Raw genomic sequence first — 22,385 nt, forward strand, 5'->3', positions numbered from 1 at the left:
CCTTTTTTTTTAAATTTTCTTGTTCAAAATGAATGAAATAATTCACATTTAAGTGTTAGAAGTTCTTGAATGGCGGAGGTGGTGAAACTAAGGAGCACTGTTTTGTTTTGTTTTTGTTTTTAAATTCGCTATAACATACACAAAGGCATATGCATAGAAGGCACGTCTATGCATCTAGAAATTGCTTTTACATGATACATGGGGTGAGGGAAGAAAAAAAAGCAGTTTTATCATCTTGGGAAGAATTTAAACAGAAAAAAAAATTAAAGAAAGTATTAAGAAATGTGTGGCCAACTTTCACACACACACACACACACACTGGCATAGACACATAACGGCACAAAGCAAGCGCTCCACAAAACATTAGACAAGTAGTAGGCCTATAAACTCATCCGTTTGACGATAAAACTGCATACAGTACAGCACACACACCCTACAGAGGTGACAGGCCAGAAAAGAACACTTGCTGTTTCAGTAGCAGGTGGGTATTTTAGCAGAGAGAGAGAGAGAGAGAGAGAGAGAGAGAGAGAGAGAGAGAAAATAGAAAAAAATACTGATTTCATGATTTTTTTTTTTTTAACGTTACATAAGTAAATGTTTGTCCCTTCAAGGCAGGAGAGAGAGAGAGAGAGAGAGAGACAGAGAGAGAGAGAGAGGGAGAGAGAGAGAGAGAGAGAGAGAGAGAGAGAGAGACAGAGAGAGAGAAAGTGAGAGAGAGGGCGAGAGAGAGAGAGAGAGTCAGAGAGAGAGAGAGAGACAGAGAGAGAGAGAGAGAGAGAGAGAGAGAGAGAGAGAGAGAGAGAGAGAGAGAGAGAGAAAGAGATAGAGAGAGAGTCAGAGTATTTTTGTTACAGTAAAAGTTCAATCGCAGGTCGTCAAGGCGAAACGATGGTGAGCGAATGTGCAGGTAAATACTGAGGCCACACACACACACACGTCTGAAATGGACCGGTCAATGCAGCAGATTATGGAAATTAAGTTAAAGGAGTAGTTTGAGATCTGTGTGTGTGTGTGTGTGTGTGTGTGTGTGTGTGTGTGTGTGTGTGTGTGTGTGTGTGTGTGTGTGTGTGTGTGTGTGTGTGTGTGTGTGTGTGTGTGTGTGTGTGTGTGTGTGTGTGTGTGCTGAAGAAATTTAGGGAGTAGTTTGACATTTTTGGGGGGAATTTTTGCTTTTCTTACAAAGTACACAACAGATTTTACAAAGGGAAAAAAAGTCATAATATAATAGCCAGGCTAGCTGTCCCCACCTGTTTCCAGTCATTTATGCTAAGCTAAGCTAACCAGCTGCTTCATAGTTAGCACAGAGACACATACAGTAACAGTGGTAGCTATGTATTCTCATCACTAGCAGATTTTTTCCAGCCCCAAAAAAAAGAAGCAGAGCAAATTAATATAGAAACATCACATGATTGTGCCAGTGCTTTGGGCCTGAATGCTAAGCTAAGCTAAGCTAATCAGCTGCTGTATGTAGCTTCATATTTAGCTTGAGTGTGTTGTATTCAAGGTTTTCATTTGAAATCTTTGCAAGAAAGTGAATGAGCAAATTCCCCACAAAAAAAGTCTGAAGTACTCCTTTAAATTTAACAGAAATGCACAGGAAAATACTCTTAGTATGGAAGTGTGTGTGTGTGTGTGTGTGTGTGTGTGTGTGTGTGTGTCTGTGTGTGTGTGTGTCTGTGTGTGTGTGTGTGTGTGTGTGTGATATCGATCAGAAGGCCAATGATCAAAAACAATGACTTTTCTATTCTGCCAATAGCTGAGAAATGTGTGATTGCTTTCTGAACACAGTGACTCTTAAGAAGTAAAGTTAAGTACATGTGGTGTTTGGAAATAGGCAATGGTACACAGAAGGCATTTGTCTTTAAGAAAACAAACAAAAAACAACAAATATTAATGAGCAAAAACAAGAAAGAAAGAATGAAAAAAAAGGTAATATGCACTTAAAAAAAAAACTTACAATAAAGTCTTTATGGCAGCCATGTGTCAGACTCCCCTGAAATCTCAAAAATAATCTCTACACTGACGTTTTAAAGGTGCAGTGTGTAACTTTGAGTGTGTCAGAGAAAGTGAAACATTTTCTGAAGGTATATTCTCATAACTGAATAAAACAAACTTTTCTCACAGGGAAAATGTGATCCCTGTGAACACTGTTTGAAGTTAGAAAGCTTCCCGAAAAAGTTACTGTTTCACTGTTGTTGTTGTTTACAGCAGCAGGGCCCACAGTTTGGTTTACAAACATATTCTAGTCTTACATTTAGTTCCAGGTTCCTCAAAATAATTTTAGATTTATGATGATAGAATTATTCAATACTAAAGAATGAAATGTAGAGAAAATATGTTTAGTAAACTAACTGCAGGCTCTGTGAATGTAAACAAATCCCCCTCCTCTGAAACTACACAGTGCACCTTTAAACTCTTCCGATTAGACTATTGTATAAATCTATTCAGTGAATTAAAAGGCTTGTTGACTTGTAACTTGCTGCTAAGTGAAAGTGCAGCAGTTAAGGGCTTTCGGCTTGAGCTCCGGAATGGTTTAAACTAAGACAAAACAACAACAAGAAATACAGCAAAAAAAAGGTTAATTCATATTCGAAACGGCCTGAATTTAAAAGGCGCACACACACTTGGCCTAGTAGATCCGTACCGTGCTTAGAAGGTGCTATGAGGAACATTCAATTTGGGTTAATCCTTGCACCCCCTTTGGACAGAAGCGGTAGTGTTTTTACTACACCAGCTGTTGTTCCTGGGTGAGCGTAGTATACCCATGACAAAGGCATTAAGAAAAACTATATAAAAATAGCATTCTTTGCACTGATGGTCTTGTTTGCGGTTACTTGTCATTTATGATCATCAGAGGGAAAATGAGACTGTTTCAGAAATATTTAAAAGTTCCTCGTAGCACCTTTAATACGCGCAGGTTAAAGTTTACTTGGGCACGGTACCAATGCCCTAGTGCGAGTGCGCCATTAAGCTTCTATTGTAGGCGCTTTTCGGTGCAAAAAATAAAAATAAAAAATAAAAATCAGTGGAATACAAATCAACAGTTAATATGGTATAACTCTACAATGCCAATAGTTCTTCATTCAGAAGCATTTCTCTATATCAACACAGTGAAAACTAAGCGATAATCACTGGAAGGTTTTGCCCCACGTCCGTCCACAGATTCGGTCTCGTTTCCATCTGCTATAAAAAGGCAAAAATAAGACGTCCAACTGGCTGAAAAAAATGTGGATAAAATTAAAAAAAATAAAAAGAAATTGTGGTTTTGGCACAGGCCTTAGTCAGAAATATACTCCTCGCAAACAATCTACATAATCATCCTTTGGTTAATAGAAATAAACGGAGAACGAGCAGAAAAAGGTTAGATAGGTGATTCCTCGAGTGACATTTTTTTTTTACAAACCCAGAGACTGTTGTTTTTTGTTTTAGTACATGATTTTTTTAGGTTAGGTTGTTTTGGGAAATGAAAAGGCTTCTTCTGATGATCACAGTGGTTTAGAGATTCAGCTATCGGGCAAAATGTTCATGTAGGAGGAGGAGGAGGGAGGGAGGGAGGGAGGGGGGGGGAGAGAGAGAAAGAGAGAGAGAGAGAGAGAGAGTCCGGTCTCTCTCTCTCTGGTTGGTTACGGTTGAAGTCTCAGGCGTCAAGGTTTGGCTGGCGGGAAAATAAAACTGTCAGGTATCACGAATCCTAAAGAAGAAATAAATAAAGTTATATTAATTACTGGGAATACTTTATTTAACAGGACTTTATTTTTTTTTACTTATATTCATTAAGAGACCGTTTTTTTTTCCTTATTTTCTGTTTTATAAATGTATTTCATCATATTGCATATAGTGAGATTTTTTTTTCAATTTACAGATAAATAAAATGCATTATCCTAAATTTCTGTTTAACAAATGTTCTATATTTTAATAACTGTAAATAGTAATTTGCTGAAAAAATGTATTGAAGTTTAAACTACTTTTGCAAATAATTATCTTGAAAAAGTAAAAAAATAAATAAATCCATATACTGAATTGAGCCTCAAATACCAACGAATAGTACAATAAATATAAGGATATACAGCTCCGGAAAAAATTAAGAGACCAGTCTGGATTTTTCTTAAATCTTCATCTCTCCATAACTTATTGAACATGCTCTTTAATGACAAAGGAATTTGGTAAAAATGTTGTCAGTGGTTTATATTATAAAACCAAAATGTTCATTCTACTCAAACATATGCCAATAAATAGTAAAACAAGAGACACTGAACATTTGGAGTGGTCTCTTCATTTTTTCCAGAGCTGTAGAATGACTCAGAACAGCCTAAATGCATTTGATTGGATTTACCTGAAGCTAATGGAGCATTGTGGGGCGGAAGGTGAATCTCATCTGAAGCTCTTCTGCTGCTGCAACAGACCAACGTTCTCATACACTCTGGAGCTGTCGTCCCTCATCCTAAAGACAGACAGACAGACAGACAGACAGACAGACAGACACACAGACACACAGACAGACAGACAGACAGACACACAAACACACAGACACCTTCATTAGTCTGCAAAAAAAAAGCTAGACACTGCAAAAAATAATAACTTATAGATATCATTAAACTTATCCAGTTGATTCCTTGCAAAAACAATACATTTTGTATTATTATTTTTTCCAGAACTGTTTATGCAAAATATGGTTGTGCAAAATATGCAAATTTGGCAATATCTACATAGTTATGCATACTTTTGCATCTTTAAAAAAAACAAAAATCTAGATTTTGGATGAATCTTTATTTAATTTGATTTATCGGACAATTAACAACATATGAACAAATCCTTCTGTAATAACCTTCAAAATAGTCCTAAGAATGATTATAGCAAGCCTTATTGATGCAAAGTGCTTTAGAAGTTAGAGAGGGCCTTTCTTACTCTGTGCAGGTGGGAGTGGGAGGAATAGGAGTGTGTGGCGGCAGCGGGCTCTGCTCTCCTCCGCTCAGGTCGGACAGAGAATACTTAATGTTGGTGTACTCGCGCCCTTTAATCTTAGATTTCTGTACAAGGAGAAAGAGAAAAACAGAAAAACAGAAGTTTAAAAACGGTAGCAGAAATATGAGTGAAAATGTAGGAATGGACAGGTATCCGGTTCATCTACACACTGCAGGTTTAATGTTATCATATCGCTAGAATATCATACCGACCCATGCCTACAAGACTGTAAAATAGGTGTAAGTTTTGAGCCACCCACCTGCTCCTCCTCTATGCGCCTCTGCAGTGGCTCTATGTAATGCTAAACAGTCAAACAGTCATTTAGATGAACCTGTACTGAGCCTTTAACTACCAGCTGTTAATTTTCTACTGTTCATTTTCTTTTAGCCAGTTTATATGTCAAATTTGTTTACCTATATAATTTTTTTTTGGATCCTTGTCCATTCTGTGTATCTTGTCTCTATTTTCATATAGCCTCATGTTGAATGCCATTTGATGTTTTGTCTTTTGTCTTGTTTAAAAAAAAACAATAAAACTTCTGATTACAATTTTTTTTAAAAAGGGGCACTGTGTAATATGACATCATCAAGAAAGTTCTAGAACGCAACGCTCCCTGGGTAACCCCACCCCTTTTGAATAATAACAGAAGCTACAGTGGCCTTCAAGGACAAGAACAATTCTACATTTTAAACAATGCAGCTGTTGACATTCCAAAAAAATGGATGCTTCCATAAGACTTGCCTGCTCAATGTACAAAATGTAATATTAAATATTCCGCTCAGGAGGATAATTCAGATTATTGGCAGAGGTGATTTTACACCAATGAGGACATATTTATGAATGAAGATATTTTATCTAATAAATTACTTAAAATGTTACAGTGTCCCTTTAAATTAAATGGAAGTAAAAATGTGAGCAAAAATGAAAGAAATTAATGGTAGTGTTCTTGCCACCCACCTGCTCCTCCTCTATGCGCCTCTGCAGTGTCTCTATGTAATGCTGCACCGCCATGTAGATGAACCTGTACTGAGCCTCGGTCTGCACCATGCCAGAGCGCTGGGACCGAACCATCTGAATGGACTTAGGCACGTCTATGTCACAGTCCACTCCTAAAGGCACGGAAACAATAGGTTAAGTTACACTGATAATATTATGTACAATATATACATTACTCGTGTTAAAGCTGGGGTGGAGGATTTGGGGAGAAAATGGCAGTTGGGATAGAGATTCGAATCCAAATACCTCAACCGCTCCACTTGTTCTCTTTGGTCCCTCCCTGACACGCTCTACACCAACAGAGTCGTGCCAAAGTGAATGGACAGTCCCAACAGCCAATAAGAACAGAGAAACGGAGCCTCGCTCTGATTGGTCAAAGTGTACAGCTCATGTTAACTTTGACCAATCAGAAATCATATACCCCAGCTTTAACATGAATACCAAAACACCTAATAAAAATACGTTTAAAGAAAAATAATAGGGGAAGGTGGGGTGATTTGTGCATTTTGGAAGTTGCAAAACCCCTTGTTTCTAGAAAACCGTGGAAGAAATTGGAAATGTGACCACATATTTAAGAAGAGCCATCCATTTGACTCATCCTGTAAAGAAGGGAGACACAAGGAATAAGATATAAGCACATTTAAGCTCAAAAAACTGTGTTTTGCCTTTCAAAGTAAAATTTCCATGATCAAGGTTTTTTGATTATTGTGTCTGAACAATTATAGACACGTTTGAAAACATTTGACACATGTTTTAGTGCTTTGGTATGCTACACTTTGAGTCTATATAGTTAGCACAATGTCAACCCTAAATTGCTGCATCATGCCTATTATCCAAAATTCTGGGGATGGGGTGATTTGTGCACAAGGGCCTGGGTGAGTTATAAGTAAATAAGTAAGTAAAATGTATTTATAAAAGCACATTTATGACAGTTTGCACTGTCCAAAGTGCTGTACATAGTGCATTCAGTAGGTAAACAATGAAGGTAAAATAACAATAACCAAAATAAAAGACGTAAAGCCCATACATCCACATAAACACAGATAGTAGTGCAGAGGTAAGTAAGTAGTGCAGAGGTTAATGGGGAGGAAACACCAGGGTGTACATATGGGTTTTGAGCCTTGATTTAAAGGCAGAAATGTAGGGGGAAATCACATTTGTCAGGTGGCAGTTGGTTCCACAAGCACGGAGCAACTAGTGCAAAGTACATTTCTGAGAGTTGTGCCAGTGGCATGGCTGTATACGCTGGTCACCAAAAGAAAGTGATTGTCTACAGTAGCTCAGAAGAGAGTGACATCTCAATTCCACTTAACGACACCACTGATGAGAGTTCAGATGGCCAGAAAGATGATGATGGTGACTTTGTCATTGTGACACAATGACGCACAAATCACCCCACTACGTGGGGTGATTTGTGCGACAAGACAACTTTTTTTCCGAAAGCTATATTTCTTAAACAGTTTATTCCAGATCCAAAGTTTTTATTGCCAGGGATGCACAACATCCTGAAATATATGTACATATTTGAGTTGGAGACATAACTGTCAAGGCCTCACTTTAAAATCACTTTGAGTAAAAAGTTGCACAAATCACCCCACCTTCCCCTACAACATTATGACTTGGCCTGAGTGAGAGACAATAACATTTCTCTTATTTGTAGTTCAGAAATACGAAGCAGTCATTTGTTTGTATTAGTTTAAACATAGTTATTAGTGTAGCGAGAACCATTTTAGAGTCAATAATAAGCCTGATAAGGGAAACCAAATGTATGTATTTATGCATGAATGCCTTTAAAGGTACAGTGTGTAATATGACATCAAGTAAGTTCTACAAAGTTCTAGAATGCAACGCTCCCTGGGTAACCCCAACCCTTTTGAATAATAACAGAAGCTACAGTGGCCTTCAAGGACAAGAACAATTCTACATTTTAAACAATGCACCTGATGACATTCCAACTATGACACTTCCAAAATGGCGGCGAATAGGCCTTGGTCCAAGGTATGGAGAAATATGGACATATATGAGACCCTTTCTAAGGGAAAAAAAATCTAACAATGTTTTTCAGCTATTATGCACTAAATTAAACGTACTTCTGGTTATTATAATTATTTTCTACAAAATCTGCTAGGAAATAAAACCCAAAATTCTACACACTGCAGGTTTAAAAGATGCCAAATAATGTGTTTTCTAAAGTAAAGCCTCAGTCAGATGCACACAGCAGGTGACATTCTGTTATTGCCTTGAAGTCTAGACTCACCTTTTTCTCTGATGACATCGATGAGGATGTCGATGACTATGAACGTTCCTGTTCGCCCGATTCCTGCACTGAAGGAACACAGGGCACAAGGCTTTGAGTCAACGTGTTTACAGCAATTCCTCAAAATGTATTTATATAGCACTTATCATGCAAATCACATGGTGTTCAAAGTGTTTTACATTGATGCAACATAGAAAGAAAGCAAATGGATTCCGAGCCCAATAAGATAAGAGAAGTGTAAATGATAAAATAATAAGAAACAGGGAATAAAATAACAATCAGAATCAGAAAGGATTTTATTGCCAAGAAGGGTTTTACACCAACAAGGAATTTGTCTTGGTGAATAAGGTGCATACATTAAGACAATAAACAATGACCGAACAGTGACTATCATATATATATATATGACAATAACTATGATGACAAATATATAATACCAAAAATAAAACTTTACCTAAAACAGTTTAAAATAATAAAGTGTATTAACAAAAATATAAATGTAAATATAAATGTATATTATAAAAACAAACAATAAAATATAGATAAAAAGGAGCAAAATAGTGATAAAAACTTAAAGAGTGGGTATGAACCATAAATACATAAAAGCTAAAAGACTAAAAAGATGAGTTTTTGGTTTACGTTCAAAAGGGTCAATATCAACAGCTCCTCTGAGACCCTCTGGCAGGCCGTTCCATTGTTTTGGAGCATCATTTGTCAAGTTTACAGAAGTGTTTTCCAGGCATTCTATTCTTAATCCCTAATAACATCTACAATTTTAAATATTTTTAGTTTTAAACATAACAGCAGTTACATCTGGAAGTTCTCAAGGATCAATTTGAGTATTATCATTTACTTTTACAGGGACATTAAACTGAATATAATCTGCGTAGCAGTAGAAATTAATTCCAGAGCTATGTGTTTTTGGCCTTAGGGTGACGTATTCATATATAGAGAATAGCAGAATGTCTGATATAGATTTATGTCATGTGTTTTCCATGTATATTTACCTGCAGTGTACGGCGATGGGCCCAGCGTCCAGGATGCTCTCCTGTTTGAGGTTGACTTCCTCTAAGAAGTCCAGGACTCCTCCTGGGTCGGTGGGGACTCCGTGGTCTGGCCAGGCCCTGAAGTGATACTGCCACACTGTGCGCTCTGTGTTACCCTGGAAACACACACAATGACATTATTAGTTCATCTGGAATACACGCAGGCAAAAAATAACGTTGCTAGTTCACCAGAGAGCTTTGATAGAGTTTAATTGCATCAAAACCCAGTTTATGGGAGCACTCCGGTGGCGTAGTGGATAGAGCGCGTACCATATTGGCTCCGGCCTTCATTGCAGTGGTCGCGGGTTCGAAACTGACCCGTGGACCTTTACTGCAGGTCATCCCCCCTCTCTCTCTCTCTGTCTCCCCATTTCAACTCTGTACTATCCAATAAAGATTGAAAATGCCCCAAAAAAATAATCTTTAAAAAAAAAAAACCCAATTTATGGAAGATTAAGGCTGGTGATGTTTGTGATATTCTACGTTTTTCTCCAATCAAAAAAAGACAAATAGCAACAACAAAATAACATTTTAATTTCAAATTAAAGACTTCTGGCGCCCACTAGTGGCATCTAGTGAAACTTCATCTACTGTCTATGGAATGGGGATTTTATTTTTTATTTTAATTTTTTACAGGTGAGGCCTTAAAAATAACACTTTGTTTTAATCCAATCTAATAAAATATGAATTATAAATATGCATTGTTAATTCATCCATTTATATTACAGTAAAAACAGTAAGATTTCCACGCTGTTGATCCATAAATACATACAGAGACACAGCCACAGACACAGACACAGAGACACAGACACACACAGAGACTCACAGACAGACACACACAGAGACACAGCCACAGACACACAGACACACACAGAGACACACAGAGACAGACACAGACACACACACACTTACCTGTCCGACTTTAGACAGCTTTAGTTCTCTTAAGATGTAGTCGTGTGCGGCCGTCTCTTTGACGTTTCTAACTCTCATGGCTCCGTACTCCTTCAGCGCAGACATGTCCGGCCAGTACTTCACACACTTACTCTGCATAGACACACACACACACACACACACACACACACACACACACATTCAGGTTATTATGTCTGTTTTGATGCTACTGTCCAATGAATAGAGCTCAAACTGTTAGGCAATACAAGAAAATCAATCTAGTACGATTTTGATATTCATTAATTTGTCTGTAATTTAAATGTAATTTCAACTTGCTTGTTTTAATTATATGAAATATATATATAACTGTATTTTTGCTTGTTTAAAATGTAAGGTGTCCTTGAGTGTTCTGAAAGGCTGCTATGAATAAAAATGTAGACTGACAAGAACTGTACCGCTGCTTAGTGCGACCAAATGTGACAAGAGTGCACAGCTACCGTGACAGTTTGAATACTCTTACATTAAAATCGAAGCGGCGTCACGTGCACTGTAGCAAGAACAACAATGACTCAATTCACAGTTGATTACATCATGTGTGTTTTTTTCTCCATAAATAAGTGACGGTTGGGGGCGCCCTTAGCTCAGTTGGTAGGGCGCCCCCCCCATGGGCCTCGGCCAGCAACAGACCCGGGTTCGATTCCAGCCCGCGGTCGTTATCTGCATGTCACTCCCCTCTCTGCCCCATTTTCAACTCTGTCTCTACACTATCAATAAAAATGCCAAAAAAAAATATCTTAAAAAGTGACGGTTGAGTGTGTCATGCGTTGGTCTCGGTACCTTCCCCCTCTCCACCTCCTTGGTGGTCATGACGATGACTCTGGAGTTCTCCTGGAACACCATCCTCCAGAAGTCTTGGATGGTGTTCTGCAGACAGCCCTGGGTCGCGATGTAGCTCTTCCTGGGCTTCAGGCTGGGAACCTTGGGGTCCAGCTCGGGCTTCTTAAAACACACACACACAAAAGATTTACTTAGTATTTTTTTTAAACACACAATTTTGAAAGGTGTGAGGTTTGCCCCAGTTCTGTTTTTGTTTTGTTTTGTTTCTTGTGTATTTATAGCTTATTTTCTTAATCATTTAGTCTTAGTTATTTATTTCACTTTTTTTTCTGTATTCCTTGTCTGTTTATGTGAAGGAGGGGGGAGGGGGGAGGGGGAGGGGGAGGGGGAGGGGAGAGGGGAGAGGGGGTAGGGTGTTGTGTATGTATTGTATGTGTTTACTTATTCTGTTTTTTTTTGTCCATATGTATAAAACCATAAAACCACTAAAATAAAAGTTTAAAAAAAAACTAATAAAAAAAAATTTTAAAGTAAATTTTCAACTGAATTAATATATGTTTAACAAACCAAATAAACACTATTTATAATGTAACATTGTCTATGGTCCAAATCTCTCTTTAACCCCTTAAAAAACCTGCTGGGAACCTTGGGGTCTAGCTCGGGCTTCTCTAACACACAAACAAGAAAATATTCTAAGTTTTGTTCAAATAAACACCATATATAATTGAACATTGATTATGTTTTTGCATTTGTCCGAGTATCTCTTTAACCCTTCAAAATAATTTACTTAATGTTTTTTTTCAAACACACACAAGTAATATATGTTTAACAATTAATAAAATCATATAATATGTAAAAACAATAAAATAAAATGTACGGGGGGGGGGCGCCTTTAGCTCAGTTGGTAAGGCGTCCCCCTCCCGGGCCGGGCCCAGCAGCAGACCCGGGTTCATTTCCCGCCCGCGGTCGTTCTCTGCATGTCACTCCCCTCTCTGCCCCATTTCACCTGTGTCTCTCTGCACTATCAATAAAGCATAAAAAATGCCCAAAAAATATCTTTAAAAAAATAAAAAATAAAATGTGCGGATACTATAAAATCCAATGTGGTGGCTGTTGCAACAATACCATCAAAAAAATGCATATAAAAGAAAACAGATTTTAAGTAGCTGTCCTTCTCAGACTTTCTTTTTTTTTTAAATAATCATTTGGATTTGCATACTGTGTGCGTTTGCATATTTGTTGTATTTTTATTGTGGGATATATATCTTGGGGCGTTATCCGTAGGACGTTTGGACCATGCTTATGTTTTTATTCATGTTGAATGAGGTTGATGCGTTGAGCTGTTAGGTGATGACAGGTTAACATTATGCATGTTGAATGATGCTGACGCATTGAGCTGTTAGGTGATGACAGGTTAACATTATTCATGTTGAATGATGTTGATGCATTGAGCTGTTAGGTGATGACAGGTTAACATTTACATTACGGGACGTTTGGTTTTTATTCTTAAACGTATTTGGTGATTTACATAACTCGTCCCTCATGGAATTATTCAGACTGGAAAATATTCATTCATGCATTCATTGATATTCATTCCAAAAAAAATACGTTTTACATCTTATTCAACAAGCATATTATTACTATACTAAGTAGAGAATGAATCATGTGTGTGTGTGTGTGTGTGTGTGTGTGTGTGTGCGTGTGCGTGTGTCTGTGTGTGTTGTAGGGCTGTCACCTTAGATTAAAAATTGGAATATTCTTTGGAACGTGGGGTAAAAGGTTCATATTCAAACTGAAATGGCCTGTTCCTTATGTATGAGGCGGTCTCAAATCGCTATTGTGCGCATTTGTGAATAAATTGTGGCTGTGTGTGTGTGTGTCTGTGTGTGTGTGTGTGTGTGTGTGTGTGTGTTCAATGCTTGTGTGTGTGTGTGTGTGTGTGTGTGTGTGTTCAATGCTTGTGTGTGTGTGTATGTGTGTGTTCTTACCATGACAGCAGTTGTGACGGTGATGATATTGGCGTTGATGTAGTCAGAGCCGGGTTCAATTGGGTCTCTGTCATTCAGAACCACGCGCGTGTGGTCGACTGGAAAGAGACAAAAATACTTCAGTTTAGTAGCTCTACATCTTATTCGACATACGTGTGTGTGTGTGTGTGTGTGTGTGTGTGTGTGTGTGTGTGTGTGTGTGTGTGTGAGTGTGTGTGTGTGTGTGTGTTTGTGTGTGAGAGAGAGAGAGAGTGTGAGTGAGTGAGTGAGTGAGTGAGTGAGTAAGTGTGTTAGTGTGTTAGTGAGTCAGTCAATCAGTGTGTGTGTGTGTGTGTGTGTGTGTGTGTGTGTGTGTGTGTGTGTGTGTGTGTGTGTGTGTGTGTGTGTGTGTGTGTGTGTGTGTGTGAGTGTGTGAGTGTGTGTGTGTGTGTGTGTGTTCCTCACAAGGCAGAATGTTCTTGTATCTGTTCTTGTTCTTGTTCTCCGCTCTCTGTCCTTCTTTGCGACTGTAGAGCAGCTTGCACTCCTGTTGCTGCAAAGTCTGGATGGAGGAAAAATAAAGAGAGTGTCTCGGAACATTAGGTCCAAGTTGAGGAAAAAAATAAAGAAATTAACTAGAATTAATGTGAAATTTTACAAGACAAAAGTGGTAATATTAAGAAAATAAGGCCGTTATTGTACAAGAGTAAAGTTAGGATTTTACTTAGAATAAAAGCATAATTCAGCATAATCACCGGTAACCTACATAACAAGGGTAAGAGCAGTGCAATGGCAGTGTTTGTCTTAGGGGTCGACACATGCCACACACTCAACAACACGTACTGATAAAATTACATATTTCTGTTCTACATATTAAGACTTTTTCATGGTAATATTCTCGGAAAAACAAACAATCTCCAACAGGTGAGCTTCAGGTTGACACAGAAACAGAACCACTGACTCACCTCAAATTCCTCCCAGAATCCTTGCTTAACCTTGTCCGTGGCCTCGGCCAGTTTGCTGAGCTCTCGAACTCGACTCTCGATCTCTGCTGCGTTAATACGGGTTGTGTTCAGGGGCTGGGGAGGAGCGGAGGAAATGTTACAACCAGGGAAAAGGCTGCCTTAATTATATGTTAATCTAGGCTTTTAATATATTATAATATTTATTCAACTATGTTTATTAAATATATCTTAGGAATTTTTTTCCTCCTAATTTCTATTATATCCTATTATTGGTATTGTTTTCTTTATCCAGGATATTGGATGTTGGATGATGAATGGATGAAACAGTGCCTGGATGTTAAGATGTTCTGTTTGAATGCATAACAAAAACAATTATGCAATTTTATAAAAAAAAAAAAAAAAAAAAAAAGTGTCAAAACAAAGTGTAAAAAAAAATTAAAAATTAAAATTAAAAAATGTAAAGATAATTTTTTTTAAGCAGAATAGGATTGTGGCTTAAGTATAATGGATCGGTGGATCTAATAGCTTTAAGGTAAAAAAATAAAAAGGTCTATTTTCCCATGGTAGTACTGTATACCTGCTTGAGCTGCAGCACAGTGCCCAGGGTTTCCACCATGGGGTTCTTCTTATAATGTTCCACCAGGTCGGTCAGGGAGTCAAACTTCTCTCCTCCACCAACGTCATACTTCAGGTCTTGCTGGAGAAAGAAAAGAACAACAGAACAGTGTCAACAGAAAACCTTCAAATCAAACTTTATTTATACAGCGCTTTTCATACACAAAACAAGGTAAATAATGTTTTTTTTTTTTTTTGGCATTTTTTATGCTTTATTTGATAGTGCAGAGAGACAGAGGTGAAATGGGGCAGAGAGGGGAGTGACATGCAGAGAACGACCGCGGGCGGGAATCAAACCCGGGTCTGCTGCTGGGCCCGGCCCGGGGGAGACGCCCTACCAACTGAGCTAAGGGCGCCCACCCAAGGGTAAATAATGTTTAAAAAAAGCCATGATCCCCAGACCCTATACGAAAGCAGCAATACAGGACAACTTAATAAAAACACTTAAAGGAATACTTCACCCATACGGAACCGGCGTTCTATCATTATAAAATCACTATTATAATATAATGAATTAGGTTTTTCTTCCCTCAGTCTTCCCTCAGTCTTCCCTTGGCCCAGCTGTCCTGTTAATCCTAACCCTAAATTTTTCTAACTGTGATGTCACAGTAAGGAAAATGTAGGGTTAGACAGTGAGACCATACAACACTCTTTCTGCCTTTTCTCAGGCTAGGATGAACCAATTTCAATTTTTTTTTTGCACATTTATACTACATAGGATCTCAGAGTTCAATACACCTTCATATTCCCACCGGTGAAGTAGGTCTTTAATAATGACACAAAATCAATAAAATGGCAAATGATAAAACAATATCATAGAAAAACCTTGATGGGACTGAACTCTCAGCATAGTATAACACACATTAAAAGTGGAAGATTTACAAAATAAAACACTAGCAGTACCGTAAGTAAATAAATAAATACATTAATATGGAGTGAGAGGACTGGACAGGCATAGCTTTTCTTTACAGCAGCTAGAGTAGCTATAATTATAAAATATAGTAAAATGTTTAAAATAGTTTTCAGGCCTCTTCCAAGACCTCTCCCCTTTTTAACTTTAGAAAAATTAAATCAAATACAAAAAAATTCAAAATTAAAGTTAAAAAATTCAAAATTCAAAAATTTAAGTTAAGAATAAATTGGATTAATAGTATGAAATTAAAATATAAATTAAAAAAAGGCAGGTACACATACACGGCTTACACAGCAGCTACAGACAGATATGAATGAATTTCAAAAATATAGTAAAATGTTTTAAAACAGTTTTTCAGGCTTCTTCCACGACCTCTCCCCCTGTTAAACTCGGTCAGCCATTGTCTGCGTTTCTGCTTTTGTTTCCACTTTGGGGACAGACTTCCTGGAACTAAATTTAGCCGCTGTTCCGGAGGCGACGCTTAAATCCTCCTTAATGTGAAATGCATGTTCTGCTGCCGTGGTGTCACTTTATTTCTCCCTGTGAACGGTAGATAGTCTACACAGGGAACGAGGGTATGCCACGAGTTTAAATCTAAATTTTCTAGGGGCGCTCCATGGTGTAGTGGGTTCGAATCCAGCCTGGGTCGTTCTCTGCATTTCATCCCTATCTCTCTATGTGTCAAATATAAAGCATGGAAAAATATGGAATAAAAAATAAAATACATTAAAAACTATTTCCAAGGAATCTATGAGCAGCGTTTGCATTTTTTCTCCATATCTCTTTCGTCACATTTGTTTTGGAACACACCCAGTAGTGAGTTATGTTCCTGAGAAGTGCCAGCAGTGTGATGAAGCAATACTTTGTTGGATTTTGATTTCTCAGATAATAAACAATCACGGCATATTTCTGACCAACCAGAAAAGGAACTCTGAGCCTTCCTACACAACCCTAAGAAAGTAGAAGGTCCAAATAAACGTGTACTCTGTGAATCTGAACCAGACTAAATAGAAAAACAAATCCAAAGTATTATAATTTCACTCTTCATTTAGACCAAAACTACCCTAGAAAACACTTATTCTTGTGGCGCTCCGGTGGCGTAGTGGATAGAGCGCTTACCATATTGGCGCCGGCTTCGTTGCGGGTTCAAATCCTACCCGTGGACCTTTACTGCAGGTCATCCCCCCCCCCCTCTCTCTCTCTGTCTCCCCATTTCAACTCTGTACTATCAAATAAAGCTTGAAAATGCCCAAAAATAATCTAAAAAAATAAAAATAAAACACTTATTCCGTTGGTTGTCAGTGCCCACAACTAGACTCAACGACCAAACAAGGCATGAAAACGATTGTCCCAGTTTCACCTTTTCTATGACGACGTGTGTACATGCAGTTCATCAGAAAAAAGTTTGTGAAATACGAAGAACAAGCTTAAAACAACAGCTGTCGGAATTTGAGTTATAGGATTTATTTGACATTTTAAAGATGCATCACAGTGTTGAATGATCTGTCCTCTCCTCCCCTTAGTCTTTTGGCCTGACTGCAGTGCAAGCGTACTGAGAAAACAATCTTAAAATCCTAGAATCACACCTGATACTCTAGATAAATAAACTATTGCAGAGTGTTAATGTGGAATGTCAGACAGCAAGACTGAACAAGGCCTGGTGGCGTTCCTTATCAAGGGAGATTTTAAAAGCTTCATATCACAGAGAAAACTGAACAAACATGGACTGATTTCAGGGACAATAATGCCATTGTGGTCTGGTTAAAAACGTCTTTTCCTGCAGGCTTTTTGTGTACCCATCTCCTTACATGTATTAGTCTGGTGCCCTTTGGTTCATGCTGTTATAAATAGAGTTTCCTACAGTTTACTAACAACCTTTTGATCACACAAAAAGGAATTATGTTTCTGCAGAAAGCTGATCATAACCCGGTTTCCTACATGCATGTAAACACAATTGCACACTTATGAACACACAACAAATTTAAACTGTCCAATTTCAAACTGAAGAGCATGCCGTCCTGAATATAATAACAGCAGTTCAAATTTCTGGATTCTCAGAGCATGCTGGCACATTTTAAACATTGTGGCAGAGCGCAATTGTAAATGCTTAAAACATCCTTGGGCATCCAAATGCCACGCTGCTTCTGTGTCTCAATTATTGGGGAAACTCTGTATCAATATCACACCATAACATATCGGCAGTGAGTAAGTAGTAGAGTCGCATTAGCATTAGCATCAGCAGTAGCATTTACCTGGCAGCGGATCATGACGTGTGTGACTTTGGGTTTTCCGTCGCTGGTGTCCGTCTTATCGTCTCCGGTTCGGACTGACAGAACGAAGTCTCCCGGATGGCTCTGGCTCTCCCTCACCAGGAAACTCCCGTTCTTCCCTTTCTCTGTCAACAGCTTCTCTGCCTCTCGACCGGACAAGTGGCCGTGGAACCATCTGGCATGGAATAGCATGAATATGAATATTTTATCTATTTGTTTATTGAGCAGGGACAATACGCAGCTCATTAGCAGAACCAGAGTTAGCTATAAGCTAATTTTCATCTGTAGTCCCTAAATATGAATACAACTTTTAAAAGTAGAACTCGATAGTCCTCAAACCTGTGATGGTGTGAATATTTTTCTAAACTTTTTCTTTGTTGCTGTCTTGTTTTTAAGTTATTTGTCATTTTTGTGTTATTCTGTTGTTTTTTTTCTCATATTAATTGTCTGTCTGTGTGTGTGTGTGTGTGTGTGTGTGTGTGTGTGTGTGTGTGTGTGTGGGTGTTCATATGAAAAATCTATAGATACATTTTTTTTTTTTTTTTAAATGTTAAATGAAGACACCCTCCCTCACCTCTCTGACGTGGGGTCGGCACAGTTGAGTGGATACTTGAGTTCTATCACGTCTCCGTTCTTCTCCTTCAGCTGCCCGTGGTGTTCCATGTAATACTGCACCAGCTCGGCCAGCGTGGCAAACTTCTCCCCTCCGTACAGGTCGTAGTAATCTCCTGTGTTCTGGATCTTAATGTGGGTGACTGCGCCATTTCGCCTAGACACCAGAAGAAGAAGAAAAAAAAAATATATATATATTTATTATTTATTAAATTATTCACAGAAATATTGCTATCGGGAGAAAGAAGTCTATCATCATTAATGTGGGTGACTGACTGCGGCATTTCGCTAAACAAGCAATCATTCAGAGATTGGGGCGGCAGTGGCAAAGTGGGCAGGGAGGTCGCCTCTGGAGTACAGGGTCAGAGGTTCGATCCCCCGCCTACCCGCCACATGTCGAAGTGTCCTTGGGCAAGACATTGAACCCCAAATTGCTCCCGATAGTTAGCTTGCACCCTGCGTGGTAGCTGCTGCTGCTATCGGTGTGTGTGAATGTGTGTGTGATTGGGTGAATGTGTACAAAACAATGTAAAGCGCTTTGAGTCTGTGAAAAACCAGGGAAAAGCGCTGTATAAGTGGAGACCATTTACCATTTAGTGTCCAAATAGTTTACATAACAGATTTTGGATACAGCCTTTTTTCATTTTATAAATCAATTTTATAAATCAAGAAGTTATGCCAGGTACAATCAATTTACATACCACAAAAATATAAAAATTAACATAGAGAAAAATAAGTCAAAGAATATCAATATAAAAATGTACGATCAAATATTATATAGAGAAATATGTACTAAAACAATAAGAATGGGGCTGTATAAATGTGTGTTAGCAGAATGATCAAATCCATGAAAATGATCACAGTTTTCATAAAGATAAACATGTTTGTTAATGTAATTAGACTTTATTTTGGGATAACCTTTGTCGTATTAATCTTCCAGCATTACCGTAATTTAGTGTGAATATAACGGCACATTTAAATCTGCATGCTTTGATTTCTCAGCATATAAAACTGGACGATGATTTTTCTTATTTTTTTTTTTAACCTTTATTTATACAGGTAAATCCCATTGAGACCGAAGACTCTTTTGCAAGGGAGACCTGTTCCCATTTACACGTTACCATTCACACACACATTCATACACCGATAGCAGGCCAACTATCGACATTCACACGAGGCAAGGTGGGTGAAGTGTCTTGCCCAAGGACACAACAACTATGACACAGGTGGCAGGGCGGGGATCGAACCTCCAACCCTTTGATCATCGGCCGACCCGCTCAACCACCTGAGCCACAGTCGATGATATCAGGTTATAAAGTTATTATGTTATATATGAGAGCAAACAGATGCCTATTTACATATCCAACAGTTACCGAGCAACATGGACATTCATTTGGAGTCATATATCCAATATTTACTCTCTTTACTCATTTTTAAACCTGCTTTAATCCCCAACAACTGCTGAATAAAAAAGGGTAAATAAATGTTCAACAGCTCCTCATAAACTATGCATACTGTTTACAAAGCGGCCTCTTTTAATTCTGATCCAACGATAGTTATAATAAAAATATTGATTAGTGTAGCATTGAGTAAACTAGCAAACAGACTGGTCTCCTATACAGGCAAAGCAAAAGTATAAGTTAACATGTCAACACTTCAAACGGACGACCGGGCCCTGCTACCCTAGTGACAGCACAGAAACAAAATTCAAGCTTTAGGCACGTCCTAAACCGTAGTTTCTCAAATGCAGCCGGTGAAGAATTACTCACGTTTAATTTAATAAGTATAAATTGCAAGAGTAAAAAAAAAAAAATGCTACACATACAATAATATAAATTGACCTCAAAACTGAAAAAAAAGAGTAAAAAAAACAGGGGGTAAAATAAACATTTGTTTGGACTATCACTTTTCAAATACTGTATTAGAGAGAGCAACAGAAAAGTTACTATGGAGGTTGACAGTGCCCCCATTAAGATACTGTATGGTGTGTATAGTGGTGTAGTTGTATTGGCAGCATTGTGTGTGTTTATGAATGGCTCTAGTACTCACCGTACTGAGAGGGTGAAGTCTCCGGGGTTACTCTTACTGGGTCGGGCCAAGAAGCTGCCGTCCACACCCCGGGTTAGGAGCAGGTTTTCAGCCTCGACACCGGTGATGTTAGGGTGGAACCACCTGGAAGAGGGGGAAATAGTTAGTCAGTGTGTGGGGGGGAGAGTGTGTGTGTGTGAGAGAGAGAGAGAGAGAGAGAGAGAGAGAGAGAGAGAGAGAGAGAGAGAGTGAGTGAGTGAGTGAGTGAGTGAGTGAGTGAGTGAGTGAGAGAGAGAGAGAGCTGTCTCACAAAAACCCTTCACTGAGTGTTTACCTTTCGTTTTACTGTAAAAAAAATTTGTTGCCGTATAATTCTCTAAACTACATCTTTGGGACTAGTATCTGTTTACAAAATCACTGCATGAGAACTAGTTTTGTAATTGCAGGAAAAATTGGGTGTCAAATTAAATTCACTAAAATAAAATCTTCTGAAGAAAACAAAAACTACTAAATTCCCATATAAATTGGTTGTACGCTGAAATTTTTTTTTTCACAATTGAAAATTTCCAAACTTTGATATATATGAATGACATTTTTCAAGCCAAACTAACAAACCATTAAACAAACAGCAAAAGAAAACAGTACATGAGACTTTGACATAACTTCACATAATCCCTTCATAGACCGGTGTTAATATTTATTTATTTTGTGGCATAAAATCGCCCAGTTTTGACACAACTAGACATAACACCGGTGTACGCTAAAATGAAGCTAGCTTTTCAACTGTCCGTCAGTTCCTTCCCAGAAACGTTGGCACCCTCACAACTTGTTTACGGACATAACAACATCCCAAACAGCTGAGTGTGGTTAAAGTTCACCAGTTAAAACAATCAGCAGGGATTTTTTCGCCCATTCTTACCTCCGGGATGTCATTGTTTTTCCCTTTTCCTCGACGCTGGCAGTTAGCTTTAGCTCCAATTAGCTGGCCAACCGTTCCCAACCGTTCCTCGCGTCAATCACAGCAGCATAAAGTGCTTATTCTTCATCGGTTCACACCCGCTCGGTAAAACGGGCCACCGAAATGTAGTCATTAAAACAACTACACTAAGCAAAAAAAGATGTAAAGGGCGTGTGGTTAGAAGAGGGGGGGAAAAAGTACTGTAGGCCTTGGCAACCGGAGCCTTCACAGCAAGTCGATTATTGAACGTCACCAAACATGCGACAAAATAAAACGCCGCGGTGGTTTTCTCACCGGGAACGGCCGTTTGTCATTCCCGTGAAATGAAGTCATGGAGCGGGGCCCTGTCCGGGAAACACCGGGACGTAAAACCAACAGTCCTAGCACTTTTTCATTTCCACGCATGCGCATTGACAGCATATTTTAGGATTCCCATCCAGCGGCTCCGAGCGGTCAGTAGTTCGGAAGGTTCTCGGGAATGTTCGGCAAAACTCGGCGAGGCTGTTTTTAAAGCTGTAGTGTGTAACTTTTTTTTCACATAAATAAATGTCCGTTACATTCAAGCCCTTGCCAACTGAGTTGAGAAAAAGTTTATAAAGCCCATCAGCTCCACAAAACTATCTGTATGTCTCAGTATGGCAGTGTTTACAAACGGGTGTTGCCCTCTGTATTTTGGTCTGGCTGTGTGAGACTAGTGTCAAGTAGTGTCCAAGAAATGTTTCAGTTGTTGATTCTACTGCTAAAAAAACCTGGACATACAGCAAAAGGGATGAAATCCATGCCTGATCACATAAGACTTGCAATTACTCCGAATTCCTCAAGGGTGGCGACAGAAGTTATGCGCTATAGCTTTAAGTTATATTGTGTTTTGTAAGTTATTTATGGTTTTTTTCTCGGGGCATGTTGCTGGCCCGTTTACAGAGCTTAGGCTGTTTATTAACACCATTTATTTTTCATTGCTCAAACAGTAAGGACTGTGAAAAGATGTAGGCTACACTGATTTTGACATAAAAAAGTGATTTTGACAACAGGTGTTTTCCAGAATTGCTGACTGCACCTTTAATGTTG

General features: G+C 38.5%; 1 protein-coding gene across 1 annotated transcript; it reads right to left on the reverse strand.

Moving 5' to 3' along the window:
- Positions 1 to 1,000: 1,000 nt before the first annotated feature.
- Positions 1,001 to 21,563, reverse strand: ptpn11a (protein tyrosine phosphatase non-receptor type 11a). The gene is made up of 16 exons (XM_080046768.1): positions 21,279 to 21,563; positions 20,381 to 20,503; positions 18,294 to 18,488; positions 17,702 to 17,894; positions 14,499 to 14,618; positions 13,922 to 14,035; positions 13,422 to 13,518; positions 12,978 to 13,075; positions 10,990 to 11,151; positions 10,174 to 10,305; positions 9,223 to 9,377; positions 8,216 to 8,283; positions 5,920 to 6,071; positions 4,906 to 5,027; positions 4,334 to 4,441; positions 1,001 to 3,691 (listed from the first exon to the last, which is right to left on the reverse strand). Exons 1-15 carry the CDS (start codon positions 21,290 to 21,292, stop codon positions 4,372 to 4,374), a joined length of 1,815 nt encoding a protein of 604 aa, XP_079902894.1. The 5' UTR covers positions 21,293 to 21,563; the 3' UTR covers positions 1,001 to 3,691; positions 4,334 to 4,371.
- Between the last annotated feature and the right edge of the window lie 822 nt (positions 21,564 to 22,385).

This window comes from Ammodytes marinus, assembly GCF_949987685.1.
Source record: "Ammodytes marinus genome assembly, chromosome: 18".
In the NCBI taxonomy this organism is placed as follows: Eukaryota; Metazoa; Chordata; class Actinopteri; order Uranoscopiformes; family Ammodytidae; genus Ammodytes; species Ammodytes marinus.